Source organism: Pygoscelis adeliae, unplaced genomic scaffold (genome assembly GCF_000699105.1).
Source record: "Pygoscelis adeliae isolate BGI_AS28 unplaced genomic scaffold, ASM69910v1 Scaffold4, whole genome shotgun sequence".
In the NCBI taxonomy this organism is placed as follows: domain Eukaryota; kingdom Metazoa; phylum Chordata; class Aves; order Sphenisciformes; family Spheniscidae; genus Pygoscelis; species Pygoscelis adeliae.
Genome location: NW_008824986.1, coordinates 12,750,384 through 12,767,569, shown reverse-complemented (window position 1 = coordinate 12,767,569; position 17,186 = coordinate 12,750,384). Strand labels below are relative to the sequence as shown.

At 39.8% G+C, this 17,186-nt stretch overlaps 1 protein-coding gene across 1 annotated transcript; it reads right to left on the bottom strand.

The window, feature by feature from the left end:
• Positions 1–250: 250 nt before the first annotated feature.
• On the bottom strand, positions 251–16,786 carry RGS10 (regulator of G-protein signaling 10). The gene is made up of 5 exons (XM_009326033.1): positions 16,762–16,786; positions 15,681–15,799; positions 14,114–14,200; positions 7,191–7,334; positions 251–3,595 (listed from the first exon to the last, which is right to left on the bottom strand). Exons 1-5 carry the CDS (start codon positions 16,784–16,786, stop codon positions 3,449–3,451), a joined length of 522 nt encoding a protein of 173 aa, XP_009324308.1. The 3' UTR covers positions 251–3,448.
• Between the last annotated feature and the right edge of the window lie 400 nt (positions 16,787–17,186).

Below are 17,186 nucleotides of genomic sequence, written 5' to 3'. Positions count from 1 at the left end.
GAGGTGAAGAAGGTACAAGAATCATCTTCTGCTGTTCAAGTGACTTTCTGCAATTTGTTCGGACAACGGCTCACTCAGAAGTGAAACCCACTGTGTCATCCCATCTTCCAAGAGAAAAACATCCTATGACAGAATGTAAGCAGCAACTGTGTTAACAGGGACTGAAAGCAGAAAATAGGGTAACTATGGGACATGAAGTGATCCTGGCCCAAGCTGTGTTCAAATCATAAAACAACTGTCAGCACACGGATTTGGTGTATTTGTAGAATATTTTAATTTTTAGCTGAGAAACGCACAAGAGGGTAGAGTTTAAGGCATGCAATCAGGCATGAAACTTCTCTTGCTTGCTTTTTGTGCTCATACCTTCGGTGTAAGTTCTATGAAAAGGAGTAGATCCTATCTTTAATCTCTATGTAAAACAACTCTGAGTACCCACTTACAGCCTCAGGTTCGATGCAATGTTTACAGTTGTTCCTGGAATGCAGGATTTACTTATAGGGAAACTCAGTTCTTTTTCTCTCTGTGCGATTTGTTCTATGCCACACAGAGAAAATGTCATATATTTCACACAGTAAGTTTGATCAGTGATAATATCAACAGAAGCAAAATAATCTTCTCCACATATATGTACATGCTGCAATTACAGACATTGCTTGCACAGTTTTACTTTGATTGCTCTTTTACCGGAAAATACAGAAAATCTAATGGATAGGAAAACAACTTTGATTTCTGCACCTTGCAAGTCTAGTTGTTGGTTTTCTTCTAAAAACACAAACCGAAACCAGACACCACAAATAAGACAGCCAATGGGGCAATGAACTTTTTACTGCTGAGGCAAAAGAGCAATTCAAAGATCAAGAATTCTGTGGATTTAGGTACATTGCCTTAGAAACATCATAGGTATTGAAATAACATCATAGGCATTGAGATGCTGCTAAAAAATACATTTCCATTTGAGTAACTTTTGGTTGGTAGTAGTGTAAAGCACCTTTGTCTCTACTCCTATGGGGCATTTGCTCTTCACAAGCAAATAATACAGTACCTGATAGGGAGCATATTGCCAAGAAAAACGTTGTTTATAAGCAGCTACAAACAAGTACTTTCTCTCTTTAATGCCCTACCATTGTCCATACAGCTTCCGGTTTTATTTTTTATTATTATTTTAAAACATGATAGTCAAAGACTATTCTCCCTTCCTCATGCATTTTTAAAATCAATATGATTAGAAAAGAATCTACTGTGCATCCATGTGATGAATGTGGTAAGAGCTCATTCTGCATTTTTCCCATGAAGGTCCTCATCCTGCATTTTTCTATACCACTAAGACTTCTGCTGCAATAACTAGGAAGAGACAAATCCCAGCTCCTAAATGTGTTTAAGCAGCCCACTCCCAAGGACTTCAATGGTATCCGAAGTTCCATCCTCTGCTGTGGCAGGTGTTAAGAGTTCGTTATTACAGTGAATTTTCAAAAGAGGTAATCCTGAGATTACAAATATTTGGCAAATCCAGGACTGGATGGTCCCATTTCCTAGGGCCCATCACAACAAAAGGATTCATGCACGTCCTTACTTCGTTCGTATTCAGCAAAACACTGAAATACAACTTAATAAGCATGAGGTCAAATACCACTCAAAGTGCCTGAAGCAAGATTGTGACTTCACCGTTAAATCTTTTGAGAGCATAAAAGGAAAATTAACTCAGTGCATAAGAATGACATCTTAAAACATGCATATGGAGGCACTGACCTCTTCTTTGACTTCCTAAAAACGAACAGGCCATTTAGCTCTGGGGAAAGAATCAGCACTCCCGTTCCCGCTCTTAGATCTAACTAGGGAAGAGCCCATGGAAACAATTTTCTTTACACAGTACCTGCAAGAGTGGCTCAGAGTTAAAAGAAATAATCAAGTCTACCAAGTGAGTTTGCATCCTCAAAAATTACAATCTAGACTTAGTTTTAAAATGTTGATAGTGACAATAATGTATAAAACATATCTGGCCTTTCCGACAAAAAAGAACCATAAAACGATCAAAAGCTAACTGTGCATTTAGATTACCCAGCACATAAACAAGAGTTCGAGAAAAGCAGTGCAAAAAATGAAAGAGTAAATAATGAGAGAATGTGAAACAGCTAGACTACACACTGCGAAGCTGGTAAATAGAGCACTTAGCTAATATGCTTTCCCAACTTAAACGGCAATTTAGTAACACTGCAGTGAATTAATTAAAAAATGTACGAACACATGAAAAACTGTATGCCAAAACGTGCTTTTCAGCTCTGACACAGTCCCAGGACGGCATGGAAGGCTCATTGGGAGCGTCTTCCTTTATCACCCTGACATTTCATCTTTGATTGCTCCAGGCAGAAATAAATTGCCCTTCCTGTCAAGCTTGATGCGAGAATGGCTAAACCACAATGTCAACCCCTTGTTCCACTGCAGGTATCGAAAGTTACGATTAGGAAAACCTGAAATACTTCTCTGGGGCAAACAAAATTAGGCAGGGTGATTTTAGTAGAAAGATTTTAGTAAAACAAAGCCAGACTTTGTTGGTTGGTCCTTTGCCAAAGTATTCTTGCCGCGCAGAGCAGGATTGCTCAGGAGACCTAGGAGAGACCAGATGCTTCCCAATACCGGCATCTGACACTGTTGTTATGCTGACATGCAGGACATGCTTTGCTGAAATCAGTGTGCCCAGAGTGGGATATTAACTGTCAGGTTTCCTAATGGCTGTTAGAAGTTCTTCAGAGATTCGCTCTACCTCAGAGCTTTTGTTCCCAAGGCTATTACAGGTTATTCCATCCTCTGAAGAAGGTGACTGGCTACTGAAAAACATGGGGGAAATTTAAGAAATACAGAAATGAAAATCATGACTAGAGAAGTGTTTTGATTCAAAAACAAAGGCAAAGCAAAACAGATACCACCTTGAAAGAACAAAGTTACATAGGAAGGCATTGAATTCTATTGAGCTTAACCCTGAAAGATGCTGTTCGTTCATGATTACGTTTGCTATGAATGACTCATCCACAAAGTAACGTGAAATGTACTCCTCAATAGCTTCTCCTAGCAATTCAGGATGTAAAAAGCCAGTCACAAATAAAAATTACAAGGCAAAAATTAAAAAACAACCACCCTACCTCCCGTTTCTCATCATCATGATGCCTCACAAAAGAAAATACAAAAATTGAAAGCATTTTAACTTGTGAAATATGAAATGCAATTCATGCTATGGAGGAATACCTCAGCCTTTCAGCCAGAAAACAGTCTTTCCATGGGTGCTTGGTTATTAGCTATCATGCAAAAACAATTAGTCGTTCAAGCAATTAAGAAGGTAAGTATCTCCTAAAAAGGTTTTGAGCTTTTCAAGCCCTAAATGCAACTGCTATAAACCTAGACTGTTCCTGAGTGTAATTTAGTTATTGTATTGCCTCTCCTGAAGAGATTCATTCTATCATGTGTTGTAAATTCTTGATGCTCTTTTAGCTGCAGTCTGAGCCTCTGGTGAATTCTCCTCTTGCTCCTCAGACTTCTTATGATTTAGGAATACGTCTGACTTTAAGAAGCGGCTGTAGCTGTCATATTTCATGAGATTGAATATCTGGTAGGAGGGAAAAAAAACCACAAAAACAATGACCTAAGTAAAACTAGATTTTAAATGAGAAGGACAGTATATGAATTCTAATGTATTTTTGTTCTGCTAGTACTAAAGCATTACTAAAAAGCATGACATTAAAACACACTTCAAACTCCCAAAAGGGGCTGCATGTAGCAAACTATATTGTAGGTTCCACGGTCACTGTTTTGCAATAATGTCCGTATTAGTTTAAGAATCAGATTACGGTGTTCACAATAGCCAACTTTGAAAACCTAATACTGAAAAGTGGGAGGTCATATGCCATGGTCACTAGGTAGGATTTTACAACTGATGATCAGATGACTGCACGTGTGGACAAGCCAGGACATTACCTGGTCCCCTCCCACAGAAGCCCTAGCTCTGCAGAGCCACCAGGAGCAAAACCTATTGAGGGAGTCCTTCTGGCAGGGTAGTAGGAAGATATTCAGAGGGATGAAGCAGAGCTGAAGAAAAAGAGGTACCTTTTAGGCACCTTTCTGACTGCAGTTACTCTTGAACATTACAGAATAGCTCATTATACATGCAGAGCACTGGATAATTAAGAAAAGCCTCTAAATAATTTACACAAACACTGGAACTGCAAACTGAATCTAGACTGAAACAACCGGTTTAACCAATGTTTCTTAAACTTAAACCAGTCCTCCTATCCTTTTTAGATTACTACACAACCGAATGCCAAGACGGGTCTCAGGCCAGATCAGAAATGTTTCAGGTACCTGCCACAAAAATCTGATTTGGTACAGATGTAATTTGCCAGTTAAAGTGTGGTTTAAAATTGGAGATGGATTACATTTGTGCCGTCAGGCTTTTCGCTAGCCCAAGACACGGCCTTATTCCCACAGCCAGTATACAGCCAGCATGGAAGCGTCAAGTCAGCACTGAGTACAGCTTTTCTCTCCCAAGGCTGGAGCTTAGGCTCGTCCTTCAACACAACTGCTTTCTCTTCTGTTTATACCTATTTCAGACTAGAACTCATTTGGCGTTTTCTGACAACAAAAGGGCTTGGGAGAGGAGCCTGGAATCTGTTCAGGTGTCAAGGTCGGGACTATATTTTGCCTGGTCTTGAAACAGAGGGGAAGGAAAAAAGTAAACCTCAAAACTACAACTGAGGCAAAACCAAAGCCTACATCACCCTCTGCCTATTATTTCACTGGTGGAGCCTCTCTGAGTCACGTTTCATGACCGATTAAATTTTATGGTACTCAGAGTAACTAAATTTCCAAGAGGAATTTCTGGATTCTGACCCGCATGCATGGATAACTGGAGCTTTACCTTTACAGGCCTCATTTCTAACTGATAGTACAACCGGGTAATACAACTGTTTGTTAGGAGGGGAAAAAAAAAATAATCTCAAACTGCTTTTTCATTTCACATCCTCAAGGAACCTGGACAAAGGCAAACACACAAAACTTGACTGTTCTTGCCTGTGTGTTTGCTGAAATACCCCCCTTGCAAATAAATTACATGAAGCATTTTACTACCCACTGTTTGTTTACATATTTAAGTTCATGTTTAAAACAGTGGAAATCTTGCTTTATAAACTACATATTGGGAGACTAAAAATCCCAAGACACCCTTTTGATGTAGACCCAAATCAATGCAGTTAAGCAAAGTCAAATTACACTTTCTGGTGTTGGCTAACTACAGTATAATTAAATTTATCCAACTAACTCAAAGGAAAAAAAATTGTAAGGAAGACATCACCTGTTAAAACGTCATAAGTCAGTGTTAAGAACTTAGACCCCTCTTGTTCCTGGTATCATTTGAAGCATCTCCCAGAGAGAAAGAGCACTGTAAGATCAAAATCTTCTGGAGTCTGGTCAGCCAAATGCGCAGAACAGACAGATCACGTGCAAAAGGAGAATTCTCTTTTTCCCTCCCCTCCTCTCATCGCCTCCGTGTAGCAGGAACATTTACCCCGTATTTTGAAATCTACAGATTTCTATGAACCACTCTAACACCACTTCATTCAGCATGAACAACTGTCTCCAAGCTATTTGTTTAAGGCCATCCCATGAGCACAGAACCACACCCCACAACTAGCCCCATTTGAATCAGTAGGTCTCTGGAGAACGGAAGTGCTAGCTACCAGTAATGTTGTAGACCAGACTGTGGCTTTCAAGCTCTGCCTTTTTATACTTCAGACACACAATGCCAGCAGTAGTTAACACTGTTCTTTAGAGAACAGATTATACCACTCTTCATAACTTTATAAGGATTGAAAACTAGAGAAGATCATAACTCTTCCTGAACTATTACCTAACAGCAATAAGCAGAAGCTTTGAGCAGTGGAAACCTGCAACAACCCATAAATGCTCTGCATTTGGTTTTAAAAGTTCACAGACTTTCTTCCCACACTAGTGGGATTCCTCTACCACTGGTCTAGCATGTTTCCAGTTCAGGTATTACTAATCCCTGGCTGTTCATGTGCATGCTCATTTGTAAAATTTGTAAAATTTGCAAAACATTTTAACTCCAGTAGTCTTTCCAGCTTCACTCTTACAATCACCCACCCTGAACTGCAGCGCTTAGATTTACCAGAACATTTTGTTCCCTTCCCCCAAGTCAGAAGTTCTTCCATGAAAAATTTTGCTTCTTCACATGGAAATCGAGTTTCAGACATTTCCACTGCTAATGACTTGGAACCTGCTTGAAAGACAGCATTGGCTCCTCAGACCACTTCAATTGACCCAGCCAGTGCCCAACTAACTATTCAGTACCTGATGTGAAATGGGTTGAAAACGCTATTTAAATCAGCATGCTATTTCTCCACAAAAGAAAAGAGCCAAATGGAAAATACAGGTAGTCCTGAGGATGGTACAGAAATTAAAAATAGTACAGACTGCAAGTCCTGGAAAGCTGCAGGTAAGAATGACTCACTTCATAACTTAGGCTTTAAAATAAGCTAAATATCAAGAAAATTTACCACCTAAAGACATGCCTGCAAAGTGTCACCTAATTTCTACCAGACCTCCCAAGACCTATAGGAGAAGGCAAAGCAGATACCAGCTCCTCTTTTAAGTTTTGTGTGTTACAGAAGAGGAGGCTTTTCAGTAAATTGCATTATATTCATATCGATATAAATACCAAAACAAAGCAAAGTGAAGAATCTTGAGCTCTCGAGGAAACCAGTGGCAACTATGGAAACAAACATCAGCAATGACTCAGCGCAAGTGAATACACAGGAAAACGTAGGCACAAAGTCAGTCAGCTGGGTGATTCTCAAGCTACCGGCAGAGGAACCCAGGAGAAAATTTCATCCAATTTTCCAGGAAAGTCCTGAACTGGAATTAGCATGGTTGCACTGATTCTCTTACCTAATTGGCCCTAGTTAGATGGGGCCAAGAACCTGGGGTACGGTGCATCCACCCTCAGAGCGGCTGCATTGATATCGCCAATACGGAAGCAACCCAGGTCTGTGCCTACCTATTCAATCCATGCCACGGGTAGCTGTAGGCAGATTCCCAACTTTCCTACACTAGCTTGTGCTTAGAAAGCAGAGTCCATTAAAAGCAGACAAAAACTAAAGAAACTGTGTTCTGCAAGAAAATAACTTTACCTGCTCCTGGAGCTTCTGAAACATGAGAGGGTGAGGTGTCTCCAAAATGGTCTCATTCAAACGGGACTGTCCTTCAACATTGACTTGGGAGGAAGCTTTACTGGACAGGAAAGTCATGTAAATTTCTTTAGCTTTTTCTTGCATCTGCAAAAAGACACATTTATTTAAAGAATTATTTGCTGTGGGAATATTCTCTGTAGTTGTTAATGTTTTATTGGAGACTGTTCTGGGTCACTTACTTCTTGAGGTTCACATCTTAAAACCAAAACATAGTCTGAATTAAAAAAGAAAACAAGCAACAAAACAAATATACATAGATTATCTTATTTATGTATATTCATTTGTACCAGAGGAAAAACATCGCTGCGGGCCAACTCCTGTACTGACAGTGGAAGCTACCAGTATTGGGCACTTAAGTTAAACAGCAGGCTGTGAGAATCCAGTGTAAAACTGCTCAGCATCATCAACTGGGCCTTGTCTTCACTATTTAGAAGACTATTTTTACTAACAGATAAGCAGCGTGCGCAAGGAACCCAGAGGGAAAAAGCACTGTGGAAACTTCCTGCAAGGCAAAACTAAGCAAAATTAGTGTATAATCCATGCTACTGATAGATAACCTTGTTATACTACATGCTTTGTCATAACTACACTTTTACCTCAGGGCAGCTCACGTGCAACACTGGCTACATGATTAAAAAAATCCAACAAGTATTTTTTTGGCTAATGGTAAAGATAAGACTCTCAAGAGCCTCTGAAAGCTGATAAATGAGGGTAGGTGTGACTTGCATAAAGCAGTTTGCTAGTGTTTGCCCTGATTTCAGCAATCCTGTTTCAGTGGTCTTCTCTTGATAAATCAGTAATGGTGATAACATTTTGACCCTACCTAGCATCTTTAAGCTTCAACACAGTAAATGAGTGACCACAATCCTCTGAAATTCAGTGCAAGCTCCCCCTTGACCAGAAGGTTGGATAAGAGAAAGCCAACAGGGGAGAAGAGAGCCAAGCCAGGCAGGAGGCAAGCCTCCCTGCTGCAATCTGAATTCTGCACACTGACAAGGCCTGTGCAGCAGCAGGCACTGTACGATCCCGAGCCACGGGTTCTCGTCAGTGTTCCCCATTGTACATCTAATGAGCAACCGCGTCTCCAGACCAGCACCAACTAAAGTGCTGTGTCTTTGATGGGAAGTGGGCTTGAAGAAGGAAGCATTTAAACCGTTGCCCATGAAGGAGTCACCGAATCTCTTTCATGTTTTACAGCTGAGAATCAACATTTGGGGGTAATTAGAAGAAATGCTACATATGTTTGACAATTCACAAGGCCTAAAGAGTTAACTCTCTCACTGCTGAAGGGGACACACATTTTCCAGGAGTATTCCTTTTTAAAACAGATTATTCATCTGATGGGTAGAACATCATGTGTCAGGTGCGTTAGGTCACAATGAAGTGTTTTTAATGATTTTTGATCTTTCCAGTTTCACAGATCAAGGGAGGACTGGGTCAGCCATGTCTATTCTAAATGAGCAATTAATCCAATTGATCAGAGGTGTGACTGCTTTAACTGGTAAAGTTAATACCCTAATGCAGACACAGTAAAGGTAACTTTAGCTATTATCGCATGAACAAGCATAAGTGATTTTACTGACTGTGAGTCCTACCCAAATAACTTCTGAACCTGCTGTCCAATTTCAACCATATTTAAGAGAGGGGCAAAGGACTGAGAAATAATTACCCTCCTACTGATTCAATGGAAAAGAGTGGCAAGAGAAAGGAAAGGGAGAGAAAAAGCAGCACATGCACAAAGGGAAAAGCTGCAGTATATGTTCAGAAGTTATCTACTCAAACTGCCAGCATGTACTTAGCTGCTGGCTAATCAATGCACACACACATAGCTCCGTGTCAGCCACAACACAAGGTGCTGCTTGCCCAAGGAACACAGGAGCAAGCTGGGCACTGTAGAGAAAGAGTAGAGGAAGGCTTGAAGGGAAACACGAAACCAGAAGTACTGTGAGGAAGTTTAAAGAACATGGAGGGGAACAAGAGGATTGTGTGGGAGGTTGGTGAAATGGGGAGGATCTCTGGATTTTGTGGGGAAGAATGACAAAGAAAGGAAGTGAAAGAGCTGTGGTAGGGAGATGGGGTCATCTGAGAGGCGCAGGGAACCTGACTTTATAGTAATGGGGAAATATGGAAACACACAGCTAAACATTAAAAGTTCTGCTGCATGTGGAACAACTGAAGCATACTATGTCTATGCTTCAGTAGTACAACATCAGTTTAACTACAATATTTTTTTTTTAAAAGAAAGTACAGTTAAAGCTGCCAGTATCTTTATACATCCCCCAAATGACATTCAGGGAGAGCCAGGTTCAGGCAGAGGAGACAGCGATGTCTCCTGTTTGGTGGGTGGCATTCTTTGTTCTCTGTCAGGCTAACTAATGCCTCAGCACAGGGGACTCTACTCTGGAATTTAAACGACACTTAAACTGGGATCTTGTTCACAGGTGGTTATTAAAGGATTTCTGGCACTCTTCACTTACATCTGTGTGCTCGCCCCAGCATCCGTGCCAAATTCCCATTTGGAGTACAAAGTTCTGTCTACAGAAATCCCCCTCACTATTTCAAGTGGATACAATATTCTTTCCCACTTCCTCTCCTAAGGTCAAATTCAGCTCTCAAGCATGTGTGGTTCCCAAATGAGGTGAATGGAAGTCCCAGATGCTCATCAGAATAGGCTCCAGCAGTTAGCAGCTGTGCAGCATTACCCAGTCCTGCTTAACCATTGCTACATTCCACATGGGAAGTGGCAGAAGAAACTCTTGAATAGGTATACTTTGTTCCGAAATTGTTCTCTATAAAACTTCTCGACATGGGTATTTTGGTGTGTTTTTGCAATAGCCGAAAAGATTCCTTGTTGTTTGAAGCATTTATTACAATCTGTAATTTATTTTTAAAGCTCAGCTGCAAGAGAAGAAACATTTAAAACTTGGGAAGTAGCACAATGGACATGTTGTTTATTTCATTAACAGTCACAAATGCAACAGCATATGACTAACTGCAATAAAATATTTAAAGTTAAATTTTATTCATTTATCCCCACCACTTCCATTTCAATAATTAAATATGTGTCCTAAGATGAGGATCATATGGGTGGCAGCAGAGCTCACTGCTACAAGTGGACTTGACCTAATTCCTTCCTCAATCTTCGCTAAAAATTATATTTCTGTTTTAACTTCAATTTGAAAGGAATATCCTTTTTTTAAAAAAAACTACAGAGATGTGTCTTGAGCTGAGGGGAGGAGTTTGTGCTTTCCTGCTGCAAGAAGATAGGCTGAATCCAGTCCATCTAAAGCCTGCCTAGACCAGTAACGTAGTCTGCTTGCTGTCTAGCTCTGCAGATGCTGAAAAACCTCCCCTGCTCCCTGAAACATGCATACATTTTGTATTAGCTCACCCAAACAGGAAAACAAACACAAACTCATGGAGCAGTCTGGTCTGAACTCCATTTCTGCCTTCTCCTGACTAATGTTCCCATCACTAGTCTAGAGCCAACACAACAGTCAAGAGCCTGGCTTCTTCTTGCCAGCGCTCCCTCTGGTCCCGTGATCTAGCAATCCTAGCTGCATAGTGGCTCACATTCAAGAGGAAGGGGACAGAGAAGATGTATCTGCAACAGCATCTTGCAAGATCTGCCTGTGTTGGCTTGATATAAGTCAGCTTCTAGGCAGAGCCCATGTGACTGTCGTTAGAGTAACAACTGAACAAAGTTTAATAAGTCTTGAGGAAAGGCCCAGGATATTTTCTTAGAATGGCACTAACGCAGTTAAGACAGTTTGCAACCAACAGAAAGCAGGAGCAGAGTGAGCCTGCATCTAACTGCAAAGACCAGAAAGAACATGAGGGAAGGACAGACCATTTACTGAGCCAACCACCCTAATGGTATACCAGCCTATACAAAACCAAACACTGCTCCAGGCTGACACAGGAGGGGTGACAATAACACTAGGCACAATGGATACTTAATCCACTGGCCAGGTGGTGACCTTTGTGCAAATTTAAACCGACCAAGAAAAACCCCACGCTAACACTCTCACGTCAAGTAATGAAAAGTTTATCTTATACTTTAAAAATAGGAGAAAAAAAATCCCATTCAATCCGGGTTAAATTGAAATCAGCTTCATCTGACCAAAAGTCTAAGTGTCTATGAGCTAGTTTCTGTGGTAAACCAGTTTTAATGAGAAGCAGGTTATAAAACAAGTAAAAAGTTGTTTTTAGAATACTTTGCTCACATTAGATAGATACAAAGCGACTTCTGCAAGAGTCACTTTCAGAAGACAAATTCATGCTTCGTGCTATCATAAACACTGGAAAGACTTCTATTTTTAGTGCTTTTTCTAGCTTTGTAAATTATCTAAACAAAGCCATCCGTAAGCAGTAGCTATAAAAACTTACTGTAACTCTGTGTCATTCTAAAGCCCATTTATTCTAGCCAGCTATAATAGCTTTGGCAGTACTAGACTCCAGATTGACCATACTGTGTAACGATTGGTAGTGAATAATTAAGCTAAATGGAACCTAGTTAAGTCTCTGTCCATTCATTTGGCAATTCATTCAAGAATTCACGAAGCTACTATCTCTATACACCAGTTTACTATTTCCTGTACTAGAATGTGTAATCCTAAAAGAGCTAAAAAGATGGACATTATTTAGCAAGGGAAAATACAATTACTATCCCATTGCAAAACGTGGGACCTTACAGAAGGATTTTCTACTTTCATTCCATTTTAAAATGCAGTTTGATACCTGTTCAAGGGGTATCAAAAAAAAGGCTACATACCTCCTGGCAAGGACACTGTACGACGTACAAAGAAAAGATATCTGCCCTGTACAAAGCAAAGGGTTCTTCCTATTTGGTTGTGGACTGTTAGGCTGGCCTCTACTTCACCAGCTCAGAAAGCAAATATTTTTAATGGAGTAGGGAGATCAAGAATACCTAGATCCCCAGCCCAGCATACCGAACATACCAGCCAAGATGCTGTATGGACATCTGGGGACAAAAGAAAGGAAATGCTTTGTCACAACCTGAGAACAATGAGATCTGCAGCTTGTGCCAAAGCAGAGCCAGGTCAGTGGGACTGATGGTACCACGCTTGCCCAGACAGGAGGTGGCTTCCAGTGCAACCCAGACAGGCTGCAGTTGAAACATTCCCTTACAGGCAAAGGGAGAGGAGGACTCCCAGCCTCGCTCCAGCTACTGATACTGCTGCTATCATAGCGGCATCTAGCACAGTTCCCTCTTTTATCCCATCTCATTTACTTTACTTCTCTTTCTGCCTTGCACCTTACAGAAAAATAGCTCGATTAGTTGTTCTTTTCTGAAGACTATCTGCATGCGTGGACCTTAATGAGAGAGGGAAGCAACTAAATACACAAAGCTGAAATAGTGCTAAATATTATAAAGTGTGCAGTCAAACTGAGCGTTTTCCTCTTCTTGCAAAAATTACTATTTTTGTATTTTTTATGGATTTATCAATACCAAAAAATATTCACAACTGAAACAAGCAAACTGTTTTGAGGGGAATGCTTTTTCAGTGCAAAATAGAGAATATTTACAGAAAGTACACTCCCTTCTCAAAAATATGTTTTGTTGAAAATCCAGGGATTTTTTTGTTGAAAATCTGCTGGGAAACAGTTTCAGCTGACAATATTTGACTGACCTTAAGAGAGGAATCCTGCAGTCCAGATGCAGCTTTCCTACGCCTGCACTTTATAATGCCCCTAGTAGCCCAGTTCCCCCACCTGATTCCTATTCCCTGATGTTCCTGATGTTACTCAAAGCACATATGGTCCCATTTGAAGCAGGTTTAAGTGGCATTTTCCCAGCCTCACCTCCTCATGGTACTCTGCTTCCTTTCGCCAGAAGAATGCAAAAGGGACTGTACATTTGCATCCGTTGCCTTCTAAAATGCTCCCTTTGGCAACAAGAGCTGCACATGTGAAAAGCACAAAGGTAGGTTTTCAAAAAAAGGACTTATGAGATTTAGGAGTCTAATTCTCAAGGATAGTGGTGCTCAGTTGGAGTTTTGAAACTACTTCATTTCATGCTCACAGAATCCTCATCTCAAAGATCAAATAAATTTGGAATTTCTCAAAAAAAAAAAAAACACCACAAAAACTTTTTCCAGAAACAAGCAAAAAAAACATGATACATATTTTAGGCCTGACTCTATAGGCTTCAAAGCCTAAATGTGAAAGTGGATCCTGTGTTCCTGGTGGATCTAAATGTAGACCAAGATCCAAGCAGTGGAAAAACTTACTGGAAGTGGCTGGTTGAAAAATTTCCAATGGAGTATTTTCTACTAGAAAAATACAGCTTTCATGAAAATGAAAATGCTCTACAGGTATATATCAATTTGAATAAATTTTTAAACAAAAAAGTCTAAATGGACCCTCAATTTCTTTTGTTTTGTAACTTGTAATTTGATAAGGCAAAACTTTTCATTTTGGTATTGTAAAACATTTTGTTTGCACTGCTTGTTATTTTTATCTTCCGCTAAAATATTACAATGGTGTATATTTTCATGTAACAGCAACTATGCTTTAAAAAAAGTCCTGAATGAAATGTCTTTATATTTTCAAGCAAGATGATGCAACATCACTGAATTAAACCTTTTGCTATTCCCAAGCAACAACAAAAAGTTCAGAGTTTTCAAAACATGGGAAACTTGACAATTTCAGCATTTTGTTTTGATTTGAAATAGAACCAGCTTTGTTTCCAAACAATTCCACCACCGTGATTTCAGTGCAATTTCTTCAAATATATTTATTTGCACTCACATGAAGCATGTTATGCAACAGAAACGTTATAGCTCCAGCTCTGCTACAGAAATTTTGTTAACAAGTAAAATTTATTTAGGAAACCGTACCTGTTTTTTCCCCTGTGTTTTCTTAAATTCTTCACATGCTAGCCAGAACAAAACGTTCTCTTCACTAAATTCTTTCTTCAAAAATTCCTAGGGAAAAGAAAAACAAACAAACAAACGTTAGGATCCAATTTCTCAATTGTTTTTCTCTCTTCCTACTATAGCTATTAAAACTAGAAGCTGCCTACGGCTAGCTTTACCACAGTATGAGTTTACATAATACAGTGTAACAGAACCACTGCATTAGTGCATCTGCACACTACCAAGACACAAATGAACAATCATATATTCAGGACTTTGAAAGCACGTTGCAGGAGAATGATGAGCTACATTTAATCTCAGAGTATATCAGTAACTAAGAAGAGGAGTTTCTTCAGTCTCCCTTAAATAACTCGAGCAATTTTACAGTCATTACTCAAAGGGAAATCAAAAAATATATGAATTCATTAGCGGGTGAGTATAATGAACTATTTTAATGAGAGTCACAGATCACTTGAGATTCTCATCTAGTATCTTTCTGATTTTTTAATGAGTAAAATCTCTACAAATAAAAGTGTTTCTAAACATGATCATCAGTGGCAATAAATTCACTTAAGTAAACTAAAGCAGAAGATGTATTTGCGTTCTCTAGACAGTGTTTAAACAAAGCACATTCCTCCAAAAGTGAGGCGTGTTTTAAAATGGGGAAAAATGTACATTAAAGTTCTTTATAAAACATAACGACTGAAGTATTTATAGCTCTGAGATCATCAGTTTTCTCTTTCAAGTGTTAGAAAATAAAGATTAAGAAACACCAAGAATTAAATAGCACCAAGATTACTTTTTTTTTTAAAGAATTCCAAATCATGGTGTTTTGTAATTCTAGTTTACATCGCTTTTCAAACCAGTCTGGCAGGAAACCATTTTACCCCAGCACATTTTATCAGTGCTTGGTATGGCAAAACCATACTCAAGTAGGTAGTTCCTATTCCTACAGCTAATATGGCAAGAAGGCCTTGAAAAACCAACTTGCCACCCTCACCTAATTAAGCCTCAAACCTGCATTTTGAGCTGCACAAGCCTGTACTTTGTAGTAAACTCAAAGGGAATTCTTTTCAGTACAACTGCTGCAACACAGAACAAGAGCCACACAGTTATCAGGTTCAGGAGCTGTTAGTGGCAATTTATTGCTTAAGTAAGGACAATGTATGAGAATAAAGAGCACAGGATCAGTCCTCAGTGATAAATAATGCTTGGCAAGAGAGATCAGTGGCTCAAGGACTGTAACTTATCCAACAGTAACTTGTTAATCCTTGCAACAGCTGATATATCTGATTAGAAAGATGCAACCAGAAGTCTTCCATGTGCCTTATGAGAGCAAGCTGCAGTGGCAGTGGGCAAAAGGCACTACCTCAAAAGCTCAGCAAATGCCACAGCTCCAACTCTGCCACCTCTGCTCAGGGTACGTATCTAGAAGGATGCATGCCTATGTGCTTACAGCACTGGCACAGCTGCACCATTTATGCTGTGACTCACTCAGCTTTAAATCCTAATTTCAGTTTATATAAAGATCCATAGTTAATATAGCAACCCTAAATCTTTTCACTCCTTCTGGATCTTCGAGGAGGTTCTCCAGTGACATAGCCCATTTTGAGGTTCCTTTCAAGGTTTGGTGGCTGCTGCTTGGGTGACCCTCGCTGTCATTTATTTCTGGAAAAAATGGAAAAAAAATCATCTTCATTAGAAGCAATGAATGTCACATGCATTTCTTCCCCATTGCCTTCTGCACCCCTGGATTACAGCTGCTCTCTTTAAAGGAAACACCATAAAACTGAAAATAAACACACACACATATTTGAATTCTGCTTCGCCTGTAAGGAGGCAAAAATGCCTTGCAGTTAGATAATTCATGAGCATGTAAGTAGGCACTGTCACTGTTTTACAGGAGTTCAAGCACCTTTTGCATGTGGAACATAATGACCGCAGCCCGAGTAGTAAAAGGACCATTTGCCTTTTGTTCTGTCACTGTCAACAACATTGGCTTCTATAAAGCAAATCCTGGTCAGTCACACACATGAAATTTATTTTTAAGAAAAGAATCATCACTGGAGGTTGGGAAAAGGCAAAGAGAGAAAGAAAAATAATGCTTTGTTTAGCAGGAGAACAAGTCCAATATGTTAACCCAGTCTAACGGGAGGAAAGACAGCTGGCAGAGGAGCCTCATTCCAGCTGAGTCGACCTGCTATTGGGCAAGTGGTATTTGGGTGTTTTTTCTGTTTGTTTGTTTGTCTGTTTTCAAGTCCACTGAAATTCTGCTTTTATAAGGTGTACGGGACTGTGCCCACATCTTATCTGCCAGCCAGCCTTCTCACAGAGAGATGGTATACATTTTTTAATTTTTTTATCACAGGGACAAGTACATTACATCTAAGGCTGGTGATGCCAGAAAAAATTGTTTGCTGGCTACCCATCAGAAAACCTATTACTTGGGAAGACTCCAGGAATTTTACTGCTGATCTGAAAAACTCTAAAACAGACATAAAGCGCTTGGCCTCCTTTCCTCTCACACACGAAATGCCCAGGGAAGACAGCAGGAGTGCAGGCCATGAAAAGTCAGGCTAAGAGCTCCACTTCAGGTCACTACACACTGGAAAGGTGCACAAAACTCTTACTGTAATCAATACAGCTTCTGTTCATTTTTATAACCCCTTCATTTCTCCCTACCAACTTAGTGGAAATATGGATCTTAGTAACTTCTGCTTAAGCTCTGTTAAAAAACCCTTCCTCCACCATGAAACTAAACCTCAGCAAGTATCTCAAAAAAATATCTATGCAGAGCTATACTATCAGATGCCCTTTTCAGTTGGTAGCTAGAATGATAAATGCTAAGGTTAAAGCCCTACAAAATATTGGCACGACAGCAAAGCCTACTGACTTCTGGTTGGTAGAGACCTGTAAAGCCTATTTGTTTTTCTAAGTGAGATGGACCACTGTTTTAAATGAATGAACATCTCCTCTTCTCCCTTGATAGGAGTGGGTTTTTTATACAGGAGAAATTACAAAGCCGGAAAAGAGGTAAACTTTCTGGAGCCATGGA

What these genes read in the sequence shown, in the direction of transcription:
- RGS10 (XM_009326033.1), bottom strand. Translation starts at nt 16,786, where the DNA reads ATGAACAGAAGCTGTATTGATTACA. An exon ending in CAGAAGCTGTATTGATTACA is followed by an intron (nt 15,800 to 16,761) that starts GTAAGAGTTTTG and finishes CATTTTTTCCAG; the next exon opens with AAATAAATGACAGCGAGGGT. An exon ending in AAGGAGTGAAAAGATTTAGG is followed by an intron (nt 14,201 to 15,680) that starts GTTGCTATATTA and finishes TCTTTTCCCTAG; the next exon opens with GAATTTTTGAAGAAAGAATT.